Source organism: Callithrix jacchus, chromosome 19 (assembly GCF_049354715.1).
Source record: "Callithrix jacchus isolate 240 chromosome 19, calJac240_pri, whole genome shotgun sequence".
In the NCBI taxonomy this organism is placed as follows: Eukaryota; Metazoa; Chordata; class Mammalia; order Primates; family Cebidae; genus Callithrix; species Callithrix jacchus.
The window spans coordinates 53,123,866-53,148,888 of NC_133520.1; the positions used below are offsets into that span (position 1 = coordinate 53,123,866).

Below are 25,023 nucleotides of genomic sequence, written 5' to 3' on the forward strand. Positions count from 1 at the left end.
CCAGGAAGCAGAGCTTTCCTCCCTTATTATGATTTATTAAAGCTAGTGTTATAATCTTATGCCCAGAGTGCACATCTACCGATAATGGGAAGAACAGCCAAGTTGTGCTCCTGGCAGCAAAGGATTAAAATCTGCATTCCTGTAACCATCTTCTCAGACAGAAGGTCTACACTGAGTAGGGTCTCACTGCAGGGAATCAAATAGTAACTATATGGGTATATCATGCAATTCAGTATACCCAGTGCCCTCTGCATCCGGCACTGACGTAGAACATAAAGGAGAGACACATATTTAAAGTGTCTGAAATAGCACCCTTAGGCTCCTCCTGCTTCCCTTTTCTCCTTAGCACTTTTCATCTTGACACATTTATTTACTCATGTAATTTCTGTCTCTCTCCCCCACTAGAACTTAAGTTCCACAAAGGCAGCGACTGTCTTTTGTGTTCACTCCTGCATCCCCAGTGCTAAGAAAATTCCTGGAGCTTTCGATATAGCTCAGTCAATATAGCTGTAGAAGGAATGAATCAATACAATTAAGACTCAGATCTTATTCTGAAGGTTGTTACCTCGTGGAGAAGAAACAGATGCATGCAATTCGCTATATAATATAAAGCCAGAGGAAAAAATTACTATAAGGGGAATAGAAACCAATACTGGGAGAAAAGTGCTACATAAAAGCTGTCACCAGGCAGAATATTGTCTGCCTTGAGCAATGGAGACAATAACTTGTGGAGCAATTTAGACCTAGGAGATTGGTGGGAACGCTTACCGAAAGAGGTGAAAAGTGAACTGGGCTTCCAAGAAAAACAGGAAAGGAGAATGAAATTCTAGTGAGAAGATAAATCTAACTGGAGCAAATGGTTCTCACAGGTGAGTTGTGAAAAAAAAGTTAAACAGGGAAATGACTATTTCTGGTAGGAAAGGAGAGGGAAGGATGGGGTAGGGCCTATCTGTATCTAAAATGTTTGCCTATTTATTTAGTTAGGGTCCGGGCGTGGTGGCTCATGCCTATAATCCCAGCACTTTGGGAGGAAGAGGCCGGTGGATCGCCTGAGGTTAGGAGTTCAAGACCTGCCTGGCCAACATGGTGCAACCCTCGTCTCTACAAAAAAAAAAAAAAAAAATTAGCCAGGCATGGTAGCATGCACCTATACTCCCAGCTACGCTGGAGGCTGAGGCAGGAGAATTGCTTGAACCCAGGAGACTTAATTGGAGTGAGCTGAGATCATGCCACTGCACTCCATCCTGGGCAACTCCATCTCCAAAAGGGTAATAATAATAATAATAATAAATGTATTTACTAGGGAAATAAAATCAAAGTAAAATGGAGCAAATCCTGCTATTTGTTTAAATTTTAGTGGTGGGTAAATGAGTAACTGTTGTGTTTCTAAATATGTTTGAAACATTTACAATTAAATTAATTTTAAAGAAATACCAAGGGCAAGTGCTAGTCGGTACTAAATGCCAAGCTAAGGAGTTTTGAGTTCTATCCCTCAAGCAATGAGAAATCATTCAGTTTTTTAGCAAAATAACAGTATGAAAGAAATGTTTTCGTTTTTTAGAAAAACAGGCAGCACGATGAGAGATGATTTGGAGGAAGAAAGTCTGAATGTGCCAAAACCAGGCAGGCCCCTTCAGCAGTGCAAGCCAGTCATGAGGTCCATGGGCCTCGCAGGGCGATACAGGTCAGAAAGGGGCGGGAGGAGCAGGACTGGATGACGTGGATGCTCACAGCAGTGACAACATCCATTCTAGAGTTTTCCACTCTTTCATGCACTCATGAACTCCTTCATTCTTCACGTATCTGTCTACTGAGCACCAAGTAAGCTAGGAACTTGGATCATGAAGACATGGTTCCTGCCCTCAAGCACTTACTGCTGCTAGAAATGCCAGAGAATGTTGCAGGTGCTAGAAGAGGAGTGATTACTTAATTAAATGAGGACCTGCAAAAGCAAAGGTCAAGGTTTCTGGGGCATGCGTGGGGAGGAGAAGGGAAGGGGTGCAGAAGGTCAGGAAATCTTATACTGAGGTTGCCAAGTATCAGAGCTAAGCTGCTAATTTGCTGATTTTTGTCTGTTCTTCAACTTAAGAACTTTTTTTTTTTTTGAGACAGTCTCACTCTGTCGCTAGGCTGGAGTGTAGTGACATGATCTTACTGCAATCTCTGCTTCACGGGTTCAAGTGATTCTCCTGCCTCAGCCTCCTGAGTAGCTGGGACTATAAGCATGCACCACCATGCCCGGCTAAATTTTTGTATTTTAGTAGAGACAGGGTCTCAGCATGTTGGCCAGGATGGTCTCAATCTCCTGACCTCGTGATCTGCCTGCCTCAGCCTCCCAAAGTGCTGGGATTACAGGCTTGAGCCACTGCGCCTGACCAAGAACTATCTTTTGATGTTACCACATCCACCAATTTGTCATTTCTGAGCATAAGCAAATTTGTTTCAATTGTAAATACCAGGGAACTACTGCACTGCAGGTCTATGCTAGTCAGTCATTACCACTTTAGACCTACTTTCAACAGAGAAGGGTTTTCCAGTCCAGCTGAGATCAACCCAAATGGAGGAAGTGAGGGTTGACAGAATGCGGGGCACGTGACACCAGACTGTTCGGAATTCAGGAGTTGCCATCTGACAAAAATTAGTGTACTCAGTGGGAATCGTGCAAAACAACATTTGGAATCCTGCCTGGAGAATTCTAGACTCTGGCTGGCTGGGGATTGGATCTTTTGAGAGAAGGTAAGGCAGAGTGTCACACAGACATGCAGACTGGGGCAGATGAAACCACTGAGGTGGTGGGGAGAAAAGAACAGAGAGCATCGAACATGGACCCGGTCTGGTTCTGCCTCTGATTCTTGTAGCAGCACCAGCTTCGGGTGGCTAATGCCTGCTGTCCAGACTGAAAACCTTCCTTGGGCAGAAATGCCTTTTCCCTTGCTGAGCTCATGGGAGTCTATTCAACAAATAAATGTTTAATAAGTGGTTCACCACATCATTGAATCATCATCAGCATTTAATAGTATATTATAAGTAGGCATTCCCAACCACACACAGACTAGTTCATGCATTAGCAAATCAGATAGTTAGGAGATCCTCTTACTGTTAATGAAATTTTAGCTGATCAAAACAGCAGTGCTCAACATATCACATAAAAAGTAGGTCAAGCACCATCTTTGCAGGCCTTGACACACTTCCCTGGTCTGGGCTCAGATCTGACCCTATCCCAGAAAGAAAATTGGTCTCCTCTCAGATATCCATGTTAGAGGAAGGAGGCCGTGATGCAGATAATTAATGCATTGTTTTATATTTGATTTGATTGGCTTAATTTATGCTATATTCCTTTTTGCAACAGATTTACCTTCCCAATTACGTTTTCCTCAGGCTGTTATTAACATTAGTTGTATCCCTGGAGCATTCACAGAATAAAAGCAATTGTGGGGAGAGCAGCCGATGTGAGTAACCTATACACTACGCTAGTGGGTTTCGGGCTATTTTTAGTAGAAGAATTCTCTCAAACCAAAGTTTACACAGCACTATAAAATATAATGAAGATAACAGGGAATCTGCTTTCAATTGTAAATACCGGGGAACTACTGCACTGCGGGTCTCTGCTAGTCAGTCATTACCACTTTAGACCTACTTTCAACAGAGAAGGGTTTTCCAGTCCAGCTGAGATCAACCCAAATGGAGGAAGTGGATATTTATTGAAGTAGGGTATCTGGCCTGGAGGACCAAGATGGCACATTAAACCCCCAGACACACACACATTGCTGCTGCCATGCTGTGATCCCCAAACCTTCATTCCGGGGCAGGAATACAAATGTAAAGCAGCAAATAAAACCAGTTCAATGTTGATAAGCGAGAGTTCCACGTACTCTAATGATTAAAACCAATCCCCGCTTTTAAAAAGTCTTGAGTATTATTCATAAAAAGTAAAAACTATCCGCTCAGATGAAATTATGCCTCACCCTAGAAACACATAATTTGTCCACACAAATTAGCAAATATGTTTTCAGAAACACACCAGACCTAATTTACCCAAATAAGTATCTTCATTCAAAGCAGCTGCCCTGGAAATAATAGAGTCCAACATTTATTGAACACTCACTATGTACCAGACACTCTTCCAAATTCTTTAGGTAGATGAGCATTTAAAATTCTTATTATAACTCTATGAAGTAGAAACTATAATTATCTACACTGTAAGGCAAGAAAACTTAAAGAGACTAAGAGGGGTGGCTGTGATGAAAGGAAATTAAATGCAAAGGGGCCTGTCACTAGTTGAGTTGTGTCCCCCAAAATTCACAGGTTGGAGTCCGAATCCCCAGTACCTGAGAATGTGACTGTGACTGCAGATAGGGCTTTTATTTTTATTTGTTTATTTTTTCTTGTATTAAAGTGTATTTTTTAATCTTGTTTTTTAAAATTATACTTTAAGTTCTAAGGTACATGTACAGAACATGCAGGTTTGTTACATAGGTATACACGTGCCATGGTGGTTTGCTGCATCCATCACCCCATCATCTACGTTAGGTATTTCTCCTAATGCTATCCCTCCCCTATCCCTTCACCCCCTGCTATCCCTCTCCTAGCCCTTCACCCCTCAACAGGTCCGGTGTGTGATGTTCCCCTCCCTATGTCCACGTGTTCTCATTGTTCAACACCCACTTATGAGTGAGAACATGCAGTGTTTGGTTTTCTGTTCTTGTGTCAGTTTGCTGAGAATGATGATTTCCAGCTTTATCCATGTCCCTGCAAAGAACATGAACTCATCCTTTTTATGGCTGTATAGTACTCCGTGGTATATGTGTGCCACATTTTCTTTATCTAGTCTATCACTGATGGGCATTTGGGTTAGTTCCAAGTCTTTGCTATTGTGAACAGTGCTGCAATAAACATACAATAGAATGTGTCTTTATAATAGAATAATTTATAATCCTTTGGGTATATACCCAGTAATGGGATTGCTGGGCTAAATGGTATTTCTATTTCTAGATCCTTGAGGAATTGCCACACTGTCTTCCACAATGGTTGAACTAATTTACACTCTCACCAACAATGTAAAAGTGTTCCTATTTCTCCACATCCTCACCAGCATCTGTTGTCTTGGAGACAGGGCTTCTAAATAAGTAATACATTTAAAATAAAGTCATAGGGTGAACCCCAGTCCATTGTGACTAGTGTCATTATAAGAAAACACACAGAGACGTGGAGGGAAGACCATCAGAGGACAAAAGAGAAGACAGCTGTCTGCAAGCAGCCAAGGACAGGAGCCTCAGAAGAAGCCAACCCTGCTGACACCTTGATCTTAGACATTCAGACTTCAGAATTATGAGAAAATAAACTTCCATTGTCTAAGCCACCCTGTCCAAGGTACTTCATTATGACAGCCCTAGCAGACTCATGCATGTGGAATTTTCCATTTCTCATAGTATGATGAGTTCTATGTATTATCAGGGCACTGCACAGTGGTGCTTCACAATCCAGGTAAAAATAGTTGGGACTCCATGCAGCAGCAGCAGGTCCAACAGAAAACACAGCAGCTCTTCTGTTTTCTTGAGACTGACGGTTTCTTTTCAATCTGCCCAACTGGGAGACGATGGGCTGCTACAACAATCAATGTGTGCAGAACATTAACATTCTTGCCTGTAGTTTAGGAGCTAAATATTATGAATGGTGGCCCTAAAAAATGTTATGGAATAATGTTTTTGATTGTTAAAAATGATTGTGGAACCCTCAGATTAGTATAGGAGCTCACAATTGCCTTAGCTTCAGGTTCAAAATGAAAAAGGGCTCCCTTCAATACTCCTGCAATATCACAAACAGAATGTAATCACTGATGTCAAAAATATAAGTAATAAAAATTCAATTTGGGGAGGGACAGATTGCTTTTCAGCCATAATTAGAAGGGCAAATGGAATCGAAGTCAGTAACAGTCACTAATCCAGGTAATACAAGCCAAGACTTGGTCAAGGGCCAGAATGAGACATTTATGCAGGAGGATACAGCCAGGCAATTCTGGTTCAATGACTTGGGAGTGAGAAACTTCTAAAGATACTGATCCAACCAAAGAACTGTCTCACTTCTACCACTTAGGTCCAAGCCATGGGCACCTCTCCTCTGAAATGCTGCAATAGCCTCTGAACAGTTATTCTGCATTTACCCCCACCCCTCTACAGTCTGTTCTTGAGATGGACAACATGCTGAAACCCCATCTCTACCAAAAAAAAAACAAGCATTGTGGCATGTGCCTGTGGTCCCAGCTGCTCGAGAGGCTGAGGCGGCAGAATTCCTTGAGCCCAGGAGGTTGAGACTACAGTGAGCCATGATTGCAACACTGCACTCCAGCCTGGGCGACAAAGCAAGACCTTGTCTCAAAAAAATAAAATAAAATAAAACACACACTCACAAATCTGTTGACATTAACAACCTTGCCAATGACTGCTCAGTCCCCTCAGCTTGTCAGAGGGAAAGTGGATAACAAAATGACTGGAAACAGCGTTAGGAAGTTCAGGACTATCTACTTGGCCTTTGTCCTTCCTTAGACCCTTTTATCCTCACAGCTAGTAATATTACACGACACCCATCAGACATGAATGGGGCATGGAAGTACAAATGCCATGAATTCCTCTAGATTTCAGATGATCTTGTAAAGGCACAATAGAGTACATAAATTCATCACAAGCAACTCATTCTATACGGCTGTAAAAATGACTCAAGCTGGTTATCTGAGACCTTTACTTCTGAGAAAGGCAGTGTGGTGCAGCGGAGAGAGATTTGAACTGAGAGGTAGGGGCACCAAGGCCTCTGCTGGCCATCCTTGCCACCTTTGGCAAAGCATGTTATCTCTTTCCAGTTTGGTGGTGGCTGAAGTCAGAGAGGTTGCTGGACTCAGGACAGGCACTCACCTTTGTGCTCATCAGACAGTTCATCTTTGGAGGATCACGGGAGGAAGGAAGTATAGAAAGACCATTTAATAAATCATGCAGACATATACCATACCTGTATTATAGTAAGAAAATATTTTAGAGTAATCTGACCAAAATCAGGCAAACAAATTTTTAACCAAGAGTGAGGTAAATATAGAGCTTTTCTCTCTGGCCCAGGCAAAAGACATTAAGTAAAAGAACCAAAGAAACTAGGCCAGGGAAATACAAGAATGTTCAGTTCTTTGATTCTTTCTCTGAATATACATCACATCATGACTCACATTCTCACTGTCTACTTCTCTGAATTTCAAGGATCCTATGTCTTCAACTAGGATGCTACACTCCATTGTTCTGAGTCCTTTTAGCAAAGTACAACTAGTCCAGCTAACTCTGCAAACTGAGAATAAGATGCCGCTTTTTTTTTTTGAGATGGAATCTCACCTCTGTCACCCAGACTGGAGTGCAGTGGCACAATCTCGGCTCACTGCAACCTCCGCCTCTCAGATTCAAGTGATTCTCCTGCCTGGGATTACAGTAGCTGGGATTACAGGTGCATGACACCACACACAGCTAATTTTTGTATTTTTAGTAGAGATGGGGTTTCACCATGTTGGTCAGGCTGGTGTCAAACTGCTGACCTCATGATCCACCTCCCTCGGCCTCCCAAAGTGCTGGGATTACAGATGTGAGCTACTGCGCCCAGCCGCTGTCACATTTTATAAGACCATAAACTCTTTTCAATAAGATACATCCATGTAACTCATATCACAAGGGATAACGGAGGAAGATAGAGAGAGAAAAAAATGAACATAAGGATTTCAATCTTTTCTTGGAAAAGATTTTCTGTTACTGAGGTGCTGATTCGAAGGCAATGAGCAGAGGAAAGGAGTAAGCCCTAATAGTGAATTTGCTGGATTTACTGAACTTTCTAAATTGGCAGGTATGCACAAGGTAGGACACACTTGCATTCACAACCACACCCCGTGCCATCTCTTGCGGGTCCCCATGCCTACTGGGAAGCTCTCCCTGACATTACAGCAACACAGCTTGCATCTAAGTCCAGTTTCATAAAAAAAAATCACAGCTTTATTTTTAACTGATTAACTTGGTATTTGGCTTATCCAAATACTCCAAGTGTTAATTCAACCAGATCTTTCTCATTGCTTCAAACAATCTTCTTCCAAACTGAAACGATAATTCATGTGCCAAAAAAATTTTGACTTATAGACATTTGTCTGTAGGAGATTTGGGTGGTTTAATAATGAAGAAATGAGAACAGGAATCAGAAATATGAACAGGCTGATGTTCAGATCATAACCATTCTCCTCTCTACCCCTTTCTCAGGAGTTAATGATTCTTTTTAACAATAAGGAAATAAATTACCGGTCTCTTATTTTTTGGAAACTGGTAACCAAGTCAGCTCCACATTTTCCACTATTCTCATAACCATGATGTATTTAAATGTTCAAACAAGATTTTCGTACTTGAGCTCTAGAGCTTTCTCCCACCCCCACCCCCCAAAAACTCTTGTGAGTTCAACCCATTGAGCACTACAATTTGATCTAAGGGGAAAAGAATACCACATCCAGGTGTATGCTGCTAAGTGATCCAAAGGCAGCTTCACATTTCCGTTTTGATCACTGCCCTCCCTTAATTCTTATTATTTAATAAGTCATGTCTAGTTGCTCCCATGGGAACAAGTGAGTTTTTAAATAAATACTCAGAACTGCTTGAATTTATTTATTTATTTTTTTGTCACCCAGGCTGGAGTGTAGTGGCACAATCTCTGCTCACTGCAACCTCCACCTACGGGTTCAAGTGACTCTCCCACCTCAGCCTCCTGAGTAGCTGGAACTACACAGACACACCACCACACAGGGCTAACTTTTGTAATTTTTTTTGGTAGAGATGGGGTTTTGCCATGTTGGCCAGGTTGGTCTCAAACTCCTGACCTCAAGTGATCCTCCCACCTTGGCCTCCCAAAGTCCTGGGATTATAGACATGAGCCACTGTGCCCATTCACTTGCCTTTATATTTAATAGTAATTTTAAAAATATATGTTGCTTCTCCTAAATTTCTAAGCATTTATACTTTCCATAACTATGAAGTTTGCTAAAAAAGATTGTACTTTCTGCTTTGGGTCTATTCTGCTTTTCTGATTTATCTTTAATTAACTGATGTCTGGCTAAGAATAAGCATATGTGCAGCTCAAGTTTGCAGAGACAGTTTTAACCTTACATTTCTCTCAAGCGTGTCTCAAAATCTGTTGACAAAGCAGCAGATCAGCCAGATTCCTAAATCAGGGAATATTGTCGATTTCATTTCCTAAAACGTTTCTGTGGGTAAACTAAAGATGGACACACTTTATTGGATTAAAAAATGCAAAAATAGACCACTGGTGAACAAAATGAATGAACAGTAGGAAAAAAATCCAGTTGACTAAAAAAGTAACTGAATAAGGAATTCAAACACCAATATCAATATAACTCAAAGAGGAAGCTAAGGAAATTTGCCAAAGCGGAAGTATAAAACGGTAATGACAGTGGAAGTCAAGATGAATGCTTAACAACGATCTCTAAATAAAAGACAGCACCTCCCTGAAAGCAGCTACAGGAAATCTTGAGGTTCTGTCCGGCTTTGGTTTGGGTCATCCCAGCAGCCTAGCCATCAGCACAGGGTCGATTAATCACCCTTCCACAGCTTGAAAAAGATGTGCTCTTGACTGATTAAATTCTCAGCAAGCAAAGAGCTGGCATTTCCAACCTGGGGATATTCCCAGCAGTCACTGGAGAAGGGTCTTTCTGAGCAGAGCTAAATTACCTTCTGCTGAAAGATTTCAAAACTTCCTCACTTCTCCCAGAGTTTCAGCTCACAGTCTGAAGAAGAGTTTAGCCTGACATACTAAATTAATATCTGAAAAGTTAAAGCAAGGAATAGTAACATACAACTCACAAAAAGGAGAGAATAAGAGAATTTGATGAAGGGAACAGAAGATTGTAGAAGAAATGTAAATTATGAAGAAATTAAGTACAGAACAGTTCTCAAGGTGATAATAATGGAAACTAAAAATTGAAATTGACTAGGAGAAAGACTTAAAACAGGACACATGCTTTCATGTTTCTGAGAGTTGACTTGCAGCTGCAATATAGGTCCTAGCTATAATCAATATAGGTCCTAGCTATAATCATTTTAAGATGACTATCCCCCATCTTTGATAATCCATGGGGCTGCAGTCGAAAATAATTCATCTAATGCCTAATTTATATAAAAGAGAAATGGATGAATCTACAAATCACAAGCCTCCAAAGAGCTACTTAAATGATAATAATACTAAGAATAATAGACTTATGTTGTAAACTTCTTAAAGGAAACAAACACAGAGAATTGTAAAATATTAAAATACAACATTATAAAATACCTATCCACTTTTTCACCCTCCTTTGTTCTAAGTTATTCAAAAATCATTATAAATCTTACTGTAGCACAAATAAAGTCTTTTTTTTAATCTGCAGGTAAAATAGAATTCCTCCCTTGAGTTTCTCAAATAGTCTGTTAACCTGAAAATCACACAATTTATCAATTTAGAAAGGAGTTTGTTTCTTATAAGGGGTCACAGCCTCCAAGGTTGCCATCCTAACAGCCTGGGAAGCATAGCCTCCGGCAGAAGCCATTATCAGACACTTTAAGGGAGGGAACAGGTAAGACAGGAATTTAAGCAGAATAAGTTGACAAGTATATATATTCAATAGGTTACAGCATGATTCATGAATATTCATGAAGGTGGTCCTAATGCATGCATACTGAATAAGCACACATGTTACATACAACCTTGGAGTGGAGACATAACATTTACATGTGTTAATTACAATTAGGCCCTCTATGTAAAAGGTCTTTTCAGAACGCAAAGGCATTCAAGAGTCTCTGTAAATAGGCCAGAAGCAATCCACGGCTGGTCTTCATATCAGAAGAAAGTTACTGAAATCAGTATTTCTTCTAATGAAAGCTGCAGTTATGGCTGGTGGAACAGGGAGTCAGTCAGTCAGCATCTGGCAGTGGAAGGACTGCCGTGGCTTTAATATAGCTCAGCTCAAGGCCAGTGCTTGTTTAGCTGCCAAAGAAAAAGAAAACCCTGGTGGCAGATAGAAGGTAGTTAACTATTTTTTTTTCAGTTGAAATAATAAGATTTATTTTACATATTTGTTTTGCTTTAGGTGCAGGAGTGTGTGACTTATCCTTGCCTGGCATGATCTTAGTTCTTATTCATTATTTGGTATCTTTTTTTTTTTTTTTTTGAGACAGAGTTTCGCTCTTTTTGCCCAGGCTGGAGTGCAATGGCGTGGTGGCTCAAGCCTGTAATCCCAGCACTTTGGGAGGCCGAGGCAGGTGGATTACGAGGTCAAGAGATCGAGACCATCCTGGTCATTATTTGGTATCTTATTGCCACTAAGAGTCTGTTCTGTCCGTTCTTATGATCTCATTTTAGCACTGATGCTGGTCAGTTGTTGTATTAAGCTACAAAAGGGAGAGATTATAACAAGGCAAATCCAACCTCCCGGCCCATCGGGGCTGGAAACTCAGTTTGTATGGAGTCTCTGGGGTCTCCTTGTCCAAGAGGGAATCCGTTCAGTGGCTGGGCGCTTAGGATTTCATTTTTAATTTACAACGCAATGAAACTGGAAATCGAGGTCCTGTTTTCTTGGAAACCTATATTTCCTGGTGAGCAGCATCCGTACCCAGATAGGGGTGATTTTCAAATCTCTTCCTTGTTTTCCAACCTTCTTCCTCCTTTACCAGATTATAGTTTAGTAAACCTTTCACACTGCCTGTAATGACAACTTTCCAGAAGAAACAAGAGGATACACAATGGCGAGGCAAGGCCTGAGCTCTGTGCAGCAGCAGCAGCGGCTGCAGTGCAGGCTTTGCTCAGGTCCATGCTCTAGGGACCCGCCCTTAGAAAAGTGCCAGCTAGAGCACCGTGGCCTGTGGACGGTTACAGCCTGCCCAGGGTACTTCAAAGAGGAACTTAACATGGAGCTCCTTGGAATAGAATGACGAGGGGTTTTTAGGAGGTTTATTTTAACTTATTTCATAAAATTCTAAAGTGCAAGGTACTGTAGAACCAGAAGGGACCTTCCACATCATCCCGTTCAAACTCTCTTTTCACAGATGCTTAATACCAATTCCTCTAGCCCTGGGGTGGGGCCCTGCTTTCCAGTTTCTTTTCCTCTCACATTTCTTTCTTTGGAATTTCTGACAGACCTCTCTGACTTGAGACAGTTGCCTCTTTGTTCTCCCCAGGCCGCCTATTTTCAGATAGCCCTTGGCTCCAATCCAATCAGGCAACACCAGATGCACAGAGACAACCATCCCTGGCCTGGAGCACCATCCATTCTGTTTTCCTTGGGCCCACAGACCCCTGCTCTGCTGGGCTGGACTACTTCACATTGCTTGAGTAAGCACTCTGTGCAAGGCCTGGTCTCTCCCAAGCCATCAGTGTCAACTGTCTCATTCCTTCCGCATTAAAAACTGGCCAAAGCTATGAGGGCAGTGCTTTTAGGGCTGTGTAAACTTGGACCCTCTGCAGCCTCATCTGCAAAATGGGCATAAAAACATATTGGCTAGGAAACCTTACAGGGTTATTGTAAGCAAGTATGACAGTTTGTAAATAATAGAGATTTTAAAATTAGTGTATGAGCATCATCACCAATATAAGAAGGATAGACAGGATAAATATGAGTGGAGAGGGCACACCTGCAGGGAGGTCCTGAGCACTGTAGATGTCACCTATGCAGGACAGCCTAACTCCAGGCACCCTCCTGTGCAGGACAGCCTAACTCCAGGCACGCTCCTGGCCACATGGCTCACACACTTCTGTCTCACTGCATTCGCTGCCTTGGCAAATATTTATCTGCCTTATGACTCCCTGGGAAAAGCAAGATGTCTACTTTATTTTAAAAGGGGGTTGGCGGTGGGGGGGGACCTGTAATCCCAGTGACCCAGGAGGCTGAGGAAGAAAGAACACTTGAGCCGGGTGCGGTGGCTCACACCTATAATCCCAGCACTTGAGGCCAAGGCAGGTGGATCACTAGGTCAAGAGATCGAGACCATCCTGTTCAACATGCTGAAACCCCATCTCTACTAAAAATACAAAACTTAGCTGAGCATAGTGGCGTATCCTGTAGTCCCAGCTACTCGGGAGGCTGAGGCAGGAGAATTGCTTGAACCCAGGAGGCGGAGGTTGTGGTGAGCCGAGATCGCGCCATTGCACTCCAGCCTGGGTAACAGGAGCGAAACTCTGTCTCAAAAAAAAAGAAAGAACACTTGAGGCCAGGAGTTCAAGACCAACCTGGCAACACAGCAAGACCTCCCCATCTCTACAAAAAATTTAAAAATTAGCTGGGCATGGTGACATGCACCTATAATCCTAGCTAGTTGGAAGGCTGAGGCAGAAGAATCCCTTGAGCTCAGGAGTAAAAGGTTGCAATGAACCATGATCATACCACTGCACTCCAGCCTGGGGGGCAGAGGGAAACCCCCATCTCTAAAAAAGGAAAAAAAAAGTCCTTACCAAAAAAAAAAGTGTGGGGGGGGGGGGAAATCAGAATTTCCTGGAAAAAGGCAAAGCTCTCTTTCTCCAGATGATTTATAATGCTCTCAGTACCATAAAGCCATTGTCTTGGCAAACCAATCAGGTAGAAGGCAAAGTCAGAGGATAGAGAAAGAGCCCAGAAGTGGAGATTAAAGAACAATCCCCGCGAATGGAAAAGCAGCTTGGAGGCTGCTGTTGTGCTGCAGGGATTTTCTCTGCAGTGTCGCATTATTCCAATTTGGCAGCTACCTCACACTACCCCCGGGGCAAGAGCATAAATGGGACCCCTCCCACACAGCTGCCTCCCCGCAATCCTCTATGAGAATCTCTACCACCATCCTAGATTCAGGATCAGTCTTCCAGCTCAGGACTTGCTGTTTCGCTGTCTCCTTGCTCTATTAAGATATGTTTCTGAGGGGAAAGCCGAACTATTGATTTTTTTCCCATTCAGTTGTGAGCTGGTGAATTGCATTATTTCAAATCTCACTTGCAAGGAGGCCTGACATCAGCAAAAGACTGCGTGTTGTGGAGCTGAGCACAGGTGTGATGAGGGTGCCTGCAGCACCCTGCATAATCAGTGTTCCTGGCCAGGGAGCCCAGGCAGTTCAGCTAGTGGTTGGGGGTAGAGGCGGTACCACAGGCCTGGCTCCTCTCCACCCACCAGCCTCCCCAGCCCAGCCCTGCTGGGAGACTCCCAGATTCTCCAACCGAGACTCACCAGACTGCCTGTAACCAGGGGTTAAATTTGTTTCACAACAATGGTTTGTAAAAAGATGTGACATGTTTCTTCCAAACGCACAACCAGAGACAATTCATGCATGAGCTGCCAGAACACATTTCACGTGAAGCATAAAAAATCCCAGGAGCTGAGGAATGAAGAACTCAACCCAGATGAATACAAGCCAGCCAAGCATTTCTAAAGAACATTAGAAAGCATCCTAGGCAGCCCTCCACGTCATCACGGTGGTTATTACAATAATTATTCCTCCCTCACTTTGCAGTCAGCCATATGCATGCTACACGAGGTCACAGGCTGCCCTCCCCTGGTTTTCCAGACACAGAAAACCAACAAGCCAGGGAAGGCTGAGCTAATGGCCCTGGAGAGAGATGAGCCGCAAATCACCATTCTCCTCAATTTACACCAAATAAATAGATGGAACCTCACGCCACACATGGAGGGACCGTGATCCACAGAAAACCCTGGACAACGTCACCTCCTCCCTGTGTCCCCACATCTTTTCCCTCTCCTCCCTCCCCCACCACCACATCACAATCCCATTACAGAGAATGGGAGTGGAGTCAGCGTGGGCGGACCAAGGACGATGGGTTTCATGTGGGAAGACAACCAAGCTCACTGGAGAAAAGCAGTCCTAAGATCCTCACATCAAAGGAAGACTTGCAGGAGAAAATAAGGAGCTTACTTTAAAGTGGAGGGGTTGGAATCCCAGGGATGAGAGAAACTCAAATGAACACATCTTTTAAGTGGTTCCTGTCCTTTCACGCACCCCTGCTCTGTCAGCTTCCATACTGTGGAGCTCCTGATTCTCCAGCGCTCAAAAAGGATTCTCCTTTTGTTCACTGGAAGAAAACCATTTTTGTTGGCTCTACTCAAAAGGCAGCTATGATGTCTCTGGGATGATAACACTTCATCTCCTCCTGCTAAATTATTTGATCCAGAACACAGATATTGGAAAATTCAAAGGGTTTCTTTGGTTTCTATTATCACACCCAAACCAAAAATCATGGGGTGTCCTTGACCCCAGCACATTCCCTCTACTTTCAACCCATCTCTGACATTGGCCAGGGGGTTCCCAACAAGCTACAGTCAGAAATCATGGCCTCCATGCAAGCACGTGAGTCTCCCTCAGTGATACATCCAGAAATGTCATGTGCTATTAGGAAGTTTCTTTTCAAGTTCATGGGTAGTTGTCCAGAGAACAAAGCATGTCCTTCCCTTTACAACTGCATGTTAGAAAGTTGAGTAAATCAAAAACAGACGGCACCCTGGGTTTGTAGCTGATAACAATCCATGACGGTAACAGTCATGATGTTGAGTGATCTGTTTCTCCAGGTTTTGTGACAATACTAGTATTTACAACTTCTCTTTATAAGACTTCAATATTTTCCTATTTCACAATTTGTCTGGCTCTCTCCATCTGGCCTAAGAAGAGCCTATTCTCATTGATGTATATAAGATGGGTTCATTTTGCTGAATATACCTACAGGATATTCTCCCTAAGTCAGCATTTTCTAAAAGACAACCAATACTTCATAGCAAAAATTAGATTAACAAGATCATGTCCAATTAGTTAAAAATACTGGACCAAGCAATCTCTCTGATGTGTTAAACCACCTGGCTTTCCACTGGCTTCTTTCAAATGTTCTGTTTCTGCAGATCCATGCTGCAGCCTATCAGCTTGGAAAACACATCTCTTCCTTCTCAAATGGAAAGCCCACATATGGATGATGGGTTTTTCCAGCTGATGGTTATGGCAGGGAGCAGTCTGATGCCTCACCTCCCTACGGTGGAAGAAGGGAAGCTGACCAATCAGAGCATGCACCTACACAGCCCCAAATGCCCTCCCGATGGGGTGGTACCTCCCTGCACCTCAAAGTAAATTATACTGATACGCAGGGTCACCTCTTGAGCATCACCCAGATAATGAGGATGTCTCAGGGTGGCCACACTCTAGCTGCACAAAACCCCAGTTGGTGCTGATGGCCTCTGCTCACCATGAGTGTTCCAAAGGTCATGTTATGAACTAGTCATTCAATTGTCCAGATTTTTTAAACCTTTTTATTGCTCTGGTTTATTCCTACCCTCCCATGCAACTCTTCGTCCTTATATGCCTTTTTTTGTCTTTGAGATAGGGTCTTGCTCTGTTGCCCTGGCTGGACTACAGTGGCACAATCATAGCTCACTGTAACCTCAAACTCTTGGGCTCAAGCAACCTTCCTGCCTCTGCCTCCTGAGTAGCTAGGACTATAAGTGCTCTCGATCACGCCCGGCTGATTTTTTTACTTTATTTTTTTATTTTTGTAGAAACTTGGTCTCATATTCCTGGGCTCAAGCAATCTTCCCCCCTTGGCCTCCCAAAGTGCCAGGATTACAGGTGTGAGCCATTGCTCCCAACCTCATCCTTCCATTTCCAAGATCTCCTCCTAAATGAAGGCTTCATGGTTTCAGAAAGACCTTTTCCTATAGTCACCTCAGCCCAAAAACATGGCAGCCTATTCTTGACCTGACCTCTGTAACCTCAGTGGGAATATTTGAATTGGAGAATGATAGATTCTCCCCAGAGGACCCCACAGACAGCAGTGCCCCATGTTCAAGACCAGCCTCATATATTATTTCCCTAACATCATCATAAAATCAGAAAGCTACAACTTTTGAAATGCCTCTCAAAAGCTTATCCAATTGACCAGAGCACCGGATTACTGAGTAAAAGTCACACATTCGTCCTGAGCCTTCTCTGTGACTCATCCTGAGGAAAAGGCAAGCCAGAGGACATGGGCAGAAAACCAGACCAAGTCCTGGGCCCAGTTCTACCAGCCAACCGTATGTATTGTGGAGCTCCTAATTTTAGATGAGGAAAGAGAAGTAGTCATAGAAGTAGCTTCCTTGGCTCTCTAGAAGGAAACCATCTTTGATAGATTCAGGCCCAAAGACAGCCATAGTTATAAACAAGATGGTCTCTTACTAGCTACATCACCAGGGAAACTTTCTGAGTTTTTGTTTCCTCGCTTGCAAAGTGAGAATAACATAACAGCCTACCCCCCACCCCAAGGCAATCGCTTGAGAATGGCTCTGAAAGTGCAGGTGGGAGAGAACAAGGCTGTATTCAAGGGACCTGTTTCATTTGGATGAAAACCGGCAACAGTCCAAATCCCTTCCCCTTATCCATGGGCATGAGCCATGGGTTTCGAATTCTGCCTGGAAATATTCAGGATAGAAGGGGAATGGGAGGAGATCTAAAGTAGCTCCCTAGAATAGCATGTGCTGCTTGCTTTTATAGACTGGACAGAATGTAATACACGTGGAAGTTGGCCGGGCGCGGTGGCTCAAGCCTGTAATCCCAGCACTTTGGGAGGCCGAGGCGGGTGGATCATGAGGTCAACAGATCGAGACCATCCTGGTCAACATGGTGAAACCCCATCTCTACTAAAAATACAAAAAATTAGCTGGGCACGGTGGTGCATGCCTGTAATCTCAGCTACTTGGGAGGCTGAGGCAGGAGAATTGCCTGAACCCAGGAGGCGGAGGTTGCGGTGAGCCGAGATCGCGCCATTGCACTCCAGCCTGGGTAACAAGAGCGAAACTCCATCTCAAAAAAAAAAAAAAAAAAATACACGTGGAAGACAGAAGAGTCATTCACTAAGTACACTAAGATACATTTGGACGGGCAGTTTGAAGGCCTTCAGGAGACTGAAATTTCCATTGTAAAGACAGCAACTAGAAGCATAAAAAAGTGCTTACTACCTTCCAGGCTCTGCTGGAGTTTTCTATGTATTTACTCGGTTCATCCATGTAATAGCACTAAAAGGTAGGAATCATTATCATCACCCCTTCCCTCAAATCAGCCAATAAGGGGTTGAGTAAGGAGTCAGCCTTCAACCCCAGACAATCAAGAAGCAGAGTCCGTATTCTCAGACACTATAGGTGGTGAGTTGTAGGAAGTCTTTTCTTCAGCACAGTAGCCGCGCTGACCATTGCTCCCACTCCTGGCTCTACCCATGTAGCACGTGCCGTCCCTCCTGCTCATCTGCAGATCCATTTGGGTGCGAACTGACTTTTCTGTCCAATATGTCTAAGTGTGAGTCTGTCTGTCTCAGAAATAAGAGTATGAGCTCGTGAAGGACAAGAAAGGCTGGGTGCAGTGGCTAAAACCTGTAATCCCAGCACTTCAGGAGGCTAAGGCAGGAGAATCACTTGAGCCCAGGAGTTCAAAAGCAACCTGGGTAACATAGAAAGACTTTATCTCTACAAAAAAAAAATAAAAACAAAAAAATAGCCAGCTGGTGGTGGCCCAAGCCTGTGGTCCCAGCTCCTCCAGAGGCTGAGGCAGGGAGGATCACTTGAGCCCAGGAGTTCAAGAGCAGCATGGGCAACATAGAGCAACTTCATTTCTGCAAAAAAAAAAAACCTTTAAAAAAAATAGCCATATGTGGAGGCTCAAGCCTGTGGTCTCAGCTACTCCAGAGGCTGAGGCAGACAGGATCACTTAAACCCAGGAATTTGAGGCTACAGTGAGCCATGATTGTGCCACTGTGCTCCAGCCTGGGCAACAAAACAAGACCCTGTCTGTTAAAAAAAAAAAAAATGAAGGGCAAAAAGTAGACGTGTATCTTATAGATATTCCATGATACAGAATACAGGGGAGGTTCTCTTCTCCATAGAGAAGACTAGGCTTCAGAATTAATGAATAGGAGTGTAAGTATCACTTTTCTCTCTTATTAATTATGACTTTGGGCAAATTGTAACCTTCTTAAACTTTTTTTTGTCACCCTAACAACGGAAGTAACTCGTAGAGTCAGCTTATCACAGTGCCTGTTACATGATAAGCACCTAATACGTTTTAGCTACTAATAACAATAATAATCCATTCTTCCAGATGGAAACTTTGTCATTGGGTGTCCCTCTCTCAATGGCTCATCTCCTCCCTTGGTGAGAGGCATAGTTCACCCGTCCCCAGATGATCGTCCTCAGCAAAAGTTTGCATCAGGATCTCTAACCAACTGAACTCCAGCAGTTCTCAAAGGGAGAGAGGGTTCCTTGAGGGTGTTTGCAAATGGGGAGGGTGCATATTGGAATGGGGAGGAGCATTTAGTGGGTTGAGTGGCCAGGATGTGAAATAACTTGCAATGCTCAGGACTGCCCTATACAGTGAAGAATTTTCCCACCCGAAACACTAATGGTGCTTCCACTGAAAAATACAGACCGCTCGGGAAATGTTTAGAGAAGAAAGACAGCAGACAAAATCATTCCAATGAACAGGTCAAAGAGGTGATCAACCCAAAATCAGTTAGGGAATCACCAGTACCTCCTTATGGTTTCTGGTGGCTCTGCATGGAAGGGAATCTGACCGGCTGAGGCCAGGGTGTCCCGCAAGGCCTTGCTGACCTCCTGCAGCTGACCCAGGGACAGCCGGCCCACCAGCGGGGTCAGGTCACAGCCCTGCCACCGGAGTTGCTGCTCTTGCTCCATGATTTCCCTTCTCAGCTGTTGATCTTTGGCTTCCAGCACAGACATTCTTGCTTGGAGAGCTTCGATTTCTTTCTGTAGACAATGTGGAGACCAGATTTTACAAATTAACCTTGCTCATGGCAAACTGCTCTGAGGATAATGACTCATTTAAATGAGAATTGGCCATATGCACCAGAACCACAAAGCTCCCCTTCTGAGGCAGGCAGATTTTTGGAGTTTGCTGAACTGGAAAAATCATGCCAGCTTTATATTTCTAATGAGTTGGCATAAGGAAAAACATTCCCTCCCGAGCATTAAATAACTATGGGGGGTGAGCCAAGAATTTGACTTGGAAGAACCCAGCAGATACACAAATGACTTACTTCATTTCGGATGGGCGAGTTAGGACATGGGGCAGGGAGCGTCATGTACCTGAGGTCTGAGCTAAGCCGGTAACCCCAGCCACAGACCAAAACAAAAAACGCAAGTGACCCTTTGTTGGTCTGCCCCCAAACACAAGAATTCAGAATAAAGAAAAAGTTAAAAAAATCATGGGCTTCTTAAGTCCACAGGATTGAAAAAAGAATGAGATGCTGCAGATAGTGCCATGCAGTCTAAAGATCATGAAAATACAAATAAATGTAATTTCTACAAATACAGCAAACTGAAATCCAAATAATCCATAAAATAGCATCTAATCTTAGGGTCAAGAAAGTAAACAAGCGGCAGGTAATGAACACCCACTGTGTGCACAGCGTTATAGCAGATCATCACCTCACTGCCCACATGATTCTGAATCAAAAACAAGACTCTTAATTAACATACTCCCATGTTTTGTGCTTCTAAGAGCTCAGATCTACCCCTGGGTGTCTCCTCACTTCTTATTCACATTCTCTCAGCCCCAAGGTACATCACCTACAACTTCTACTGAGGGAGGAGACCCTTAATCCTCCTAAGCTTCAAAGACCACCTCCCCCTAGACTTCCACCTTGCATTTCAATAGGAGAAGTAAAGGCTGGCAGACCGGGCACCACCTTAATCGCCCTCCTGTGGATCACAGGCACGGTAAGGAGGAATCTTTCCAGAAGGCATTGTTTTTGCTTAAACACGATCAAACCCCCACCTGGTCACATACTCCATGCCTACTTCATGGATCCAGACCCTTTCACATGTAATTTCTGAACTGTAAGCCTTTAAAAGGACAAGGATTTTCTTTGTTGGGGAGCTCGGCTGTTAAGGTGTTTTCACCTGCCGCAGCTCCCAGCCAAATAAATCACCACTTCCTTCCCTGTTCCCTGATCAAGAGGTTTGTTTGCGGCTGCTCCTGCTTCGCTACCTCCTGAATCCACTTCAATTATGGGAGTGGGGAGAGGAATGGGGAGTTACTAAAAAATGTCTACCACCAAGACATTCTAGAAAAAGGTAATGCCTCAGTGTCCCCGATTGCTCCAAGATTACACCATTACTGACAAAGTCTCTCAAGTAACCTCCCTACCTCCACCCTACTTCCTTTTGACTTCCTCTACCCTACTATTTTTTCTTTCAGTTTTTTTTAACTGGTAAAATACACAAAGCATAAAATTCACCATCTTGAGCATTTTTAAGTGTAGAGTTCAGTGACATTAAGTATATTCACATTGCTGTACAACCATCACTGTCATCCATCCACAGAACTCTTCATCTTGCAAAACTGACACTCTGTACCCATTAAAAACCAATTCCCCATTCTCTCTTCCTCCAGGTCCCTGGGAATCACCATTCTACTTTCTCTATGAATTTAACTCCTCTAGGTAGCTCACCCAGGTGGAATCATACAGCATTTATCCTTTTGCGACCAGTTTATTTCACTTAGCATAATGTGCTCAACGTTCATCCATGCTGTAGTGTGTGTCAGAACTTCCTTCCTTTTTAAGACTTAGCAATATTCCACTGCAAGTACATACACATTTTATCAGTTATCTGTTGATGAGCATTTGATTTGTTATCAGCTTTTGGCTATTGTGAATCATACTGCTATGAGCATGGGTGTATAAATATCTCTTTGAATCTCTGCATTCTATTTTTTGGAGAGAGAGAGAGAGATATGAGGTATATATATACCCAGAATGGGGTGGCTGGACCACACAGTAAATCAATTTTTAAATTTTTTTTTTCTTTTTGAGACAGAGTTTTGTTCTTTGTTGCCCAGGCTGGAGTGCAGTGGTACAATCTTGGCTCACTGCAACCTCCGCCTCCCGTGTTCAAGTGATTCTTCTGTCTCAGCCTCCTGATAGCTGGGATTACAGGCATCCACTACCACACCCAGCTAATTTTTGTATTTTTAGTAGAGATGGGGTTTTACTATGTTCGCCAGACTGGTCTTGAACTCCTGACCTCAGGTGATCCGCCCACCTCGGCCACCCAAAGTGCTGGGATTACAGGCGTGAGCCACCGCACGTGGCCCAACTTTTAATTTTTTCGGGAAGCTGCATACTGTTTTCTGTTTTGTCTGATATCCTATTCCTAATACAGTAGTCAAATTATTGACAGTGTGGTCAGATCCTGTCACTTCACTGCTTAACACTGGTTCCCTGTTGCAATCTGACAAAAATCCAAATCCTTTCCAGGCCCTTTAATCTTTGACTTCCTCCCCAAATTGACACTGCTCCAGCCACATGGGCCTCCAGCTGCCCTCTGAACACAAGAGGCCCACTCCCACTCTAAGCCTTCACTGGTGTCCCCCTGCCCAGGACGCTCTTGCAGAAATTTCTGCAAGGCCTACTCCCTCTCCTCCTTCAAGGGTTGGGTGCAATCCCACTTCTCAACGAGTGGACAACGTCGTCCACCCTCCACGTCACCCTAGTCTACTCCACGCAGCTCTTAGCACCCTACAACATACCAGATAGCTAATTGAGGTATTTATTATGTTTGTCACTTATTGTCTATCTCCCCATTCTCACCCCCAATAGCTCAAAAGCTCCCCAAGAATCCCAAGCATTTCAAACAGTATCTGGCACTTAGTGAATCCTCAATAAATGCCTGTTGAATAAATGAATATTCAAGTACTTTTCCCCAGAGTGCTTCAAACACTAAGTGCCTGGGGCTAAAATTATATTCTCTACACTCTGACATTCTCAGGAATTGTGTAGACCTTTAATTGACAAATGTTATTTAAAACCAAAAACCAGATTTCACATTTTCAGCTATCCAAACATGATAATGATGCACATTGACTATCTGAGTGCTCAGTTACGGGGGAAATCGTTTCAAATAAATTGCCCTGACTTTTGCCTTTCTTTGCCACCTTACTCTTGTAGTGACCCGAATGGGGCAAATTCAGATAACGAAGTCACTCTATGGCGGGAGCAGAGAGGGGGAAGCCTCAAGACTAAGCCAGGGTTCAGACTTGGACAGAAGATCTATGCTTTTCCCATGAAGTCACGTTGCTTCTAATCAATGTGTCCTCATCGCTCCCGACCCGTGCTTCACTGCTCCAGGCAGGCACGGACCCTGTTTCAAGATTCCCTGCCTCTGGGGTGCCCTGTCAACTTCCACAGCTCTGGCTTTAACTCGGTGCTGCACCCAGATCTGTAGCCCCTCGATGATTCTTAGCCAACTTTGAAGCACTGTTTGCCGCCAACCCAGGGCTTCCACGCAGCCGTCTCATCATTCCAGGTGTGCCTGCCTCACTCGCTCTGGACTTACAACTCTGTCTCTTAACAACTGCAGTTCACCGTCTACCATGATAGGGATTTCCATAAAGGATTTTCACAGCACAGATGTCTTTCTGCCTTTCAAAGGAAGCTTCTAAAGGTCAAAATGATAAGAAGTGGCGAACTGGCCTGGCAGACAAGAAAAGCATATTCAAAAGGTAATGAGGAATATCGAAAACAGGCTCAAACGCTGCTGAGCTTTCAACCCTCATTTGTAATGAGATTCCTACAAGCCCTCTAGTCATTCCCACCATCTCTCAGTTTTGTACTCGCCGGCTTGACAGCCAAGGCTCTAATTGCCACACTCAAGCAAAGCAAAACCCCATTTGGCTGCATTTGGCTTAAATGGATAAGAAAAATACTGGCTGGGCAAGGTGACTCACGCCTGTAATTCCAGCACTTTGGGAAACTGAGACAGGAGGATTGTTTGAGCCCAGGAGTTCAAGAGCAGCTTGAGCAACATAGTAAGACCTGATCTCTACTAAAAATAAACAAGTTAGCCAGGCAGAGGGGGCATGCCTGTAGTCCCAGCTACTTGGGAGGCCGAGGTGGGAGAATCACCCAGGAGCTGATTGCGCCACTGCCCTCCAACCTAGGCAACAGAGTGAGACCTTGTCTCAAAGAAAAGAAAAATGCCATCATATTTCTTGAGTATCTTTCACCTGCTCACCTGTAATTGCTGCTTTTCCTGAAGAAGCCAATCTCGTCTCGTGATGGACACGTGCAAGTTGTCCTGAGCAGTGGGTTCCAACAGCCTGGGCTCCATTCTGAGTGGGGCTTGGGTGCCATCTCCACTGGCCCTTAAAATAACACATACCTATTGGTACAGGTATAGGGAAGCTGCAATCCTCATGTTGACAAGAATTTTAAGAGTCAGAAACTTCACCAACTCGCCCCCAGCTGTTCTCATCCTTAGGAGGGTACCCACCTGTTTTCTGGATGAGCTCCTTAATATAAGTTTCTACCTTAATTACAATCTCTTGGGGATTTTCCTTTTTCACCTGTTTCTTATTAATTTGGGGGGAATATAAAGACCTTTATTCAAATGATTAGGAGTGCTGAATTCACTCTTACTATTTCTGAAATTCACCAGTTCCCCTGCCTTTACACCATCTACCTTTCCTCTGCTCATTTAGAGTCTTCCACTCTGCACTAATATTTGAGTCACTAGTCAATGAGAGGTTGTCACTGAGGGTTTCAGAAGATCTGCTCCCATGATCAGCTTTAATCACAGGGAAATATACTTCTTGCAGAGACTACATTACATTTTTTTTATTCCCAGCACTTATCACAGGGTTGAACTTAATAAAATTAGGCTAAGAGTTCTAGAAAATGCAACTGAGCTCCTGGCAACATTTTCATTTATTTCCTGAAACTTTCACTGGATTAACTTTCTCTTTTTTTTTTTAAATGTTTTCTCACTAAGATGCCCAGGCTGGAGATCAATGGCACAACCTTGGCTCACTGCAACCTCAGCTTTCCGAGTTCAAGCAATTCTCCTGCCTCAGCCTCCTGAGTAGCTAGGACTACGGGCATGTGCCACCAAGCCCAGCTAATTTCTGTATTTTTAGTAGAGATAGGGTTTCACCGTATTGGCTAGGTTGGTCTCGAATCCCTGATCTCAAGTGATCC

At 43.5% G+C, this 25,023-nt stretch overlaps 1 protein-coding gene across 23 annotated transcripts in view; it reads right to left on the reverse strand.

Moving 5' to 3' along the window:
* DISC1 (DISC1 scaffold protein) overlaps window positions 1-25,023 on the reverse strand; it is a 371,616-nt gene that overhangs the window by 219,286 nt on the left and 127,307 nt on the right. For 16 of the 23 annotated variants that reach the window (XR_013530016.1, XR_013530020.1, XR_013530019.1 and 13 more), the window contains 2 exons: window positions 24,062-24,191; window positions 19,557-19,792 (listed from right to left, as the gene is read on the reverse strand). The exons of 1 other annotated variant lie outside the window; for it this stretch is intronic. Coding sequence is in view for 13 of the 22 variants with exons in the window: in XM_054248127.2 (XP_054104102.1) it covers window positions 19,557-19,792; window positions 24,062-24,191 (366 nt within the window). In the remaining 9 variants the exon portion in view is untranslated. Of the gene's footprint in view, window positions 1-7,500; window positions 13,222-19,556; window positions 19,793-24,061; window positions 24,192-25,023 lie in introns of those variants that run through there. 6 more of the 23 variants (XR_013530021.1, XM_054248131.2, XM_078357330.1 and 3 more) reach the window with 2 other exon arrangements.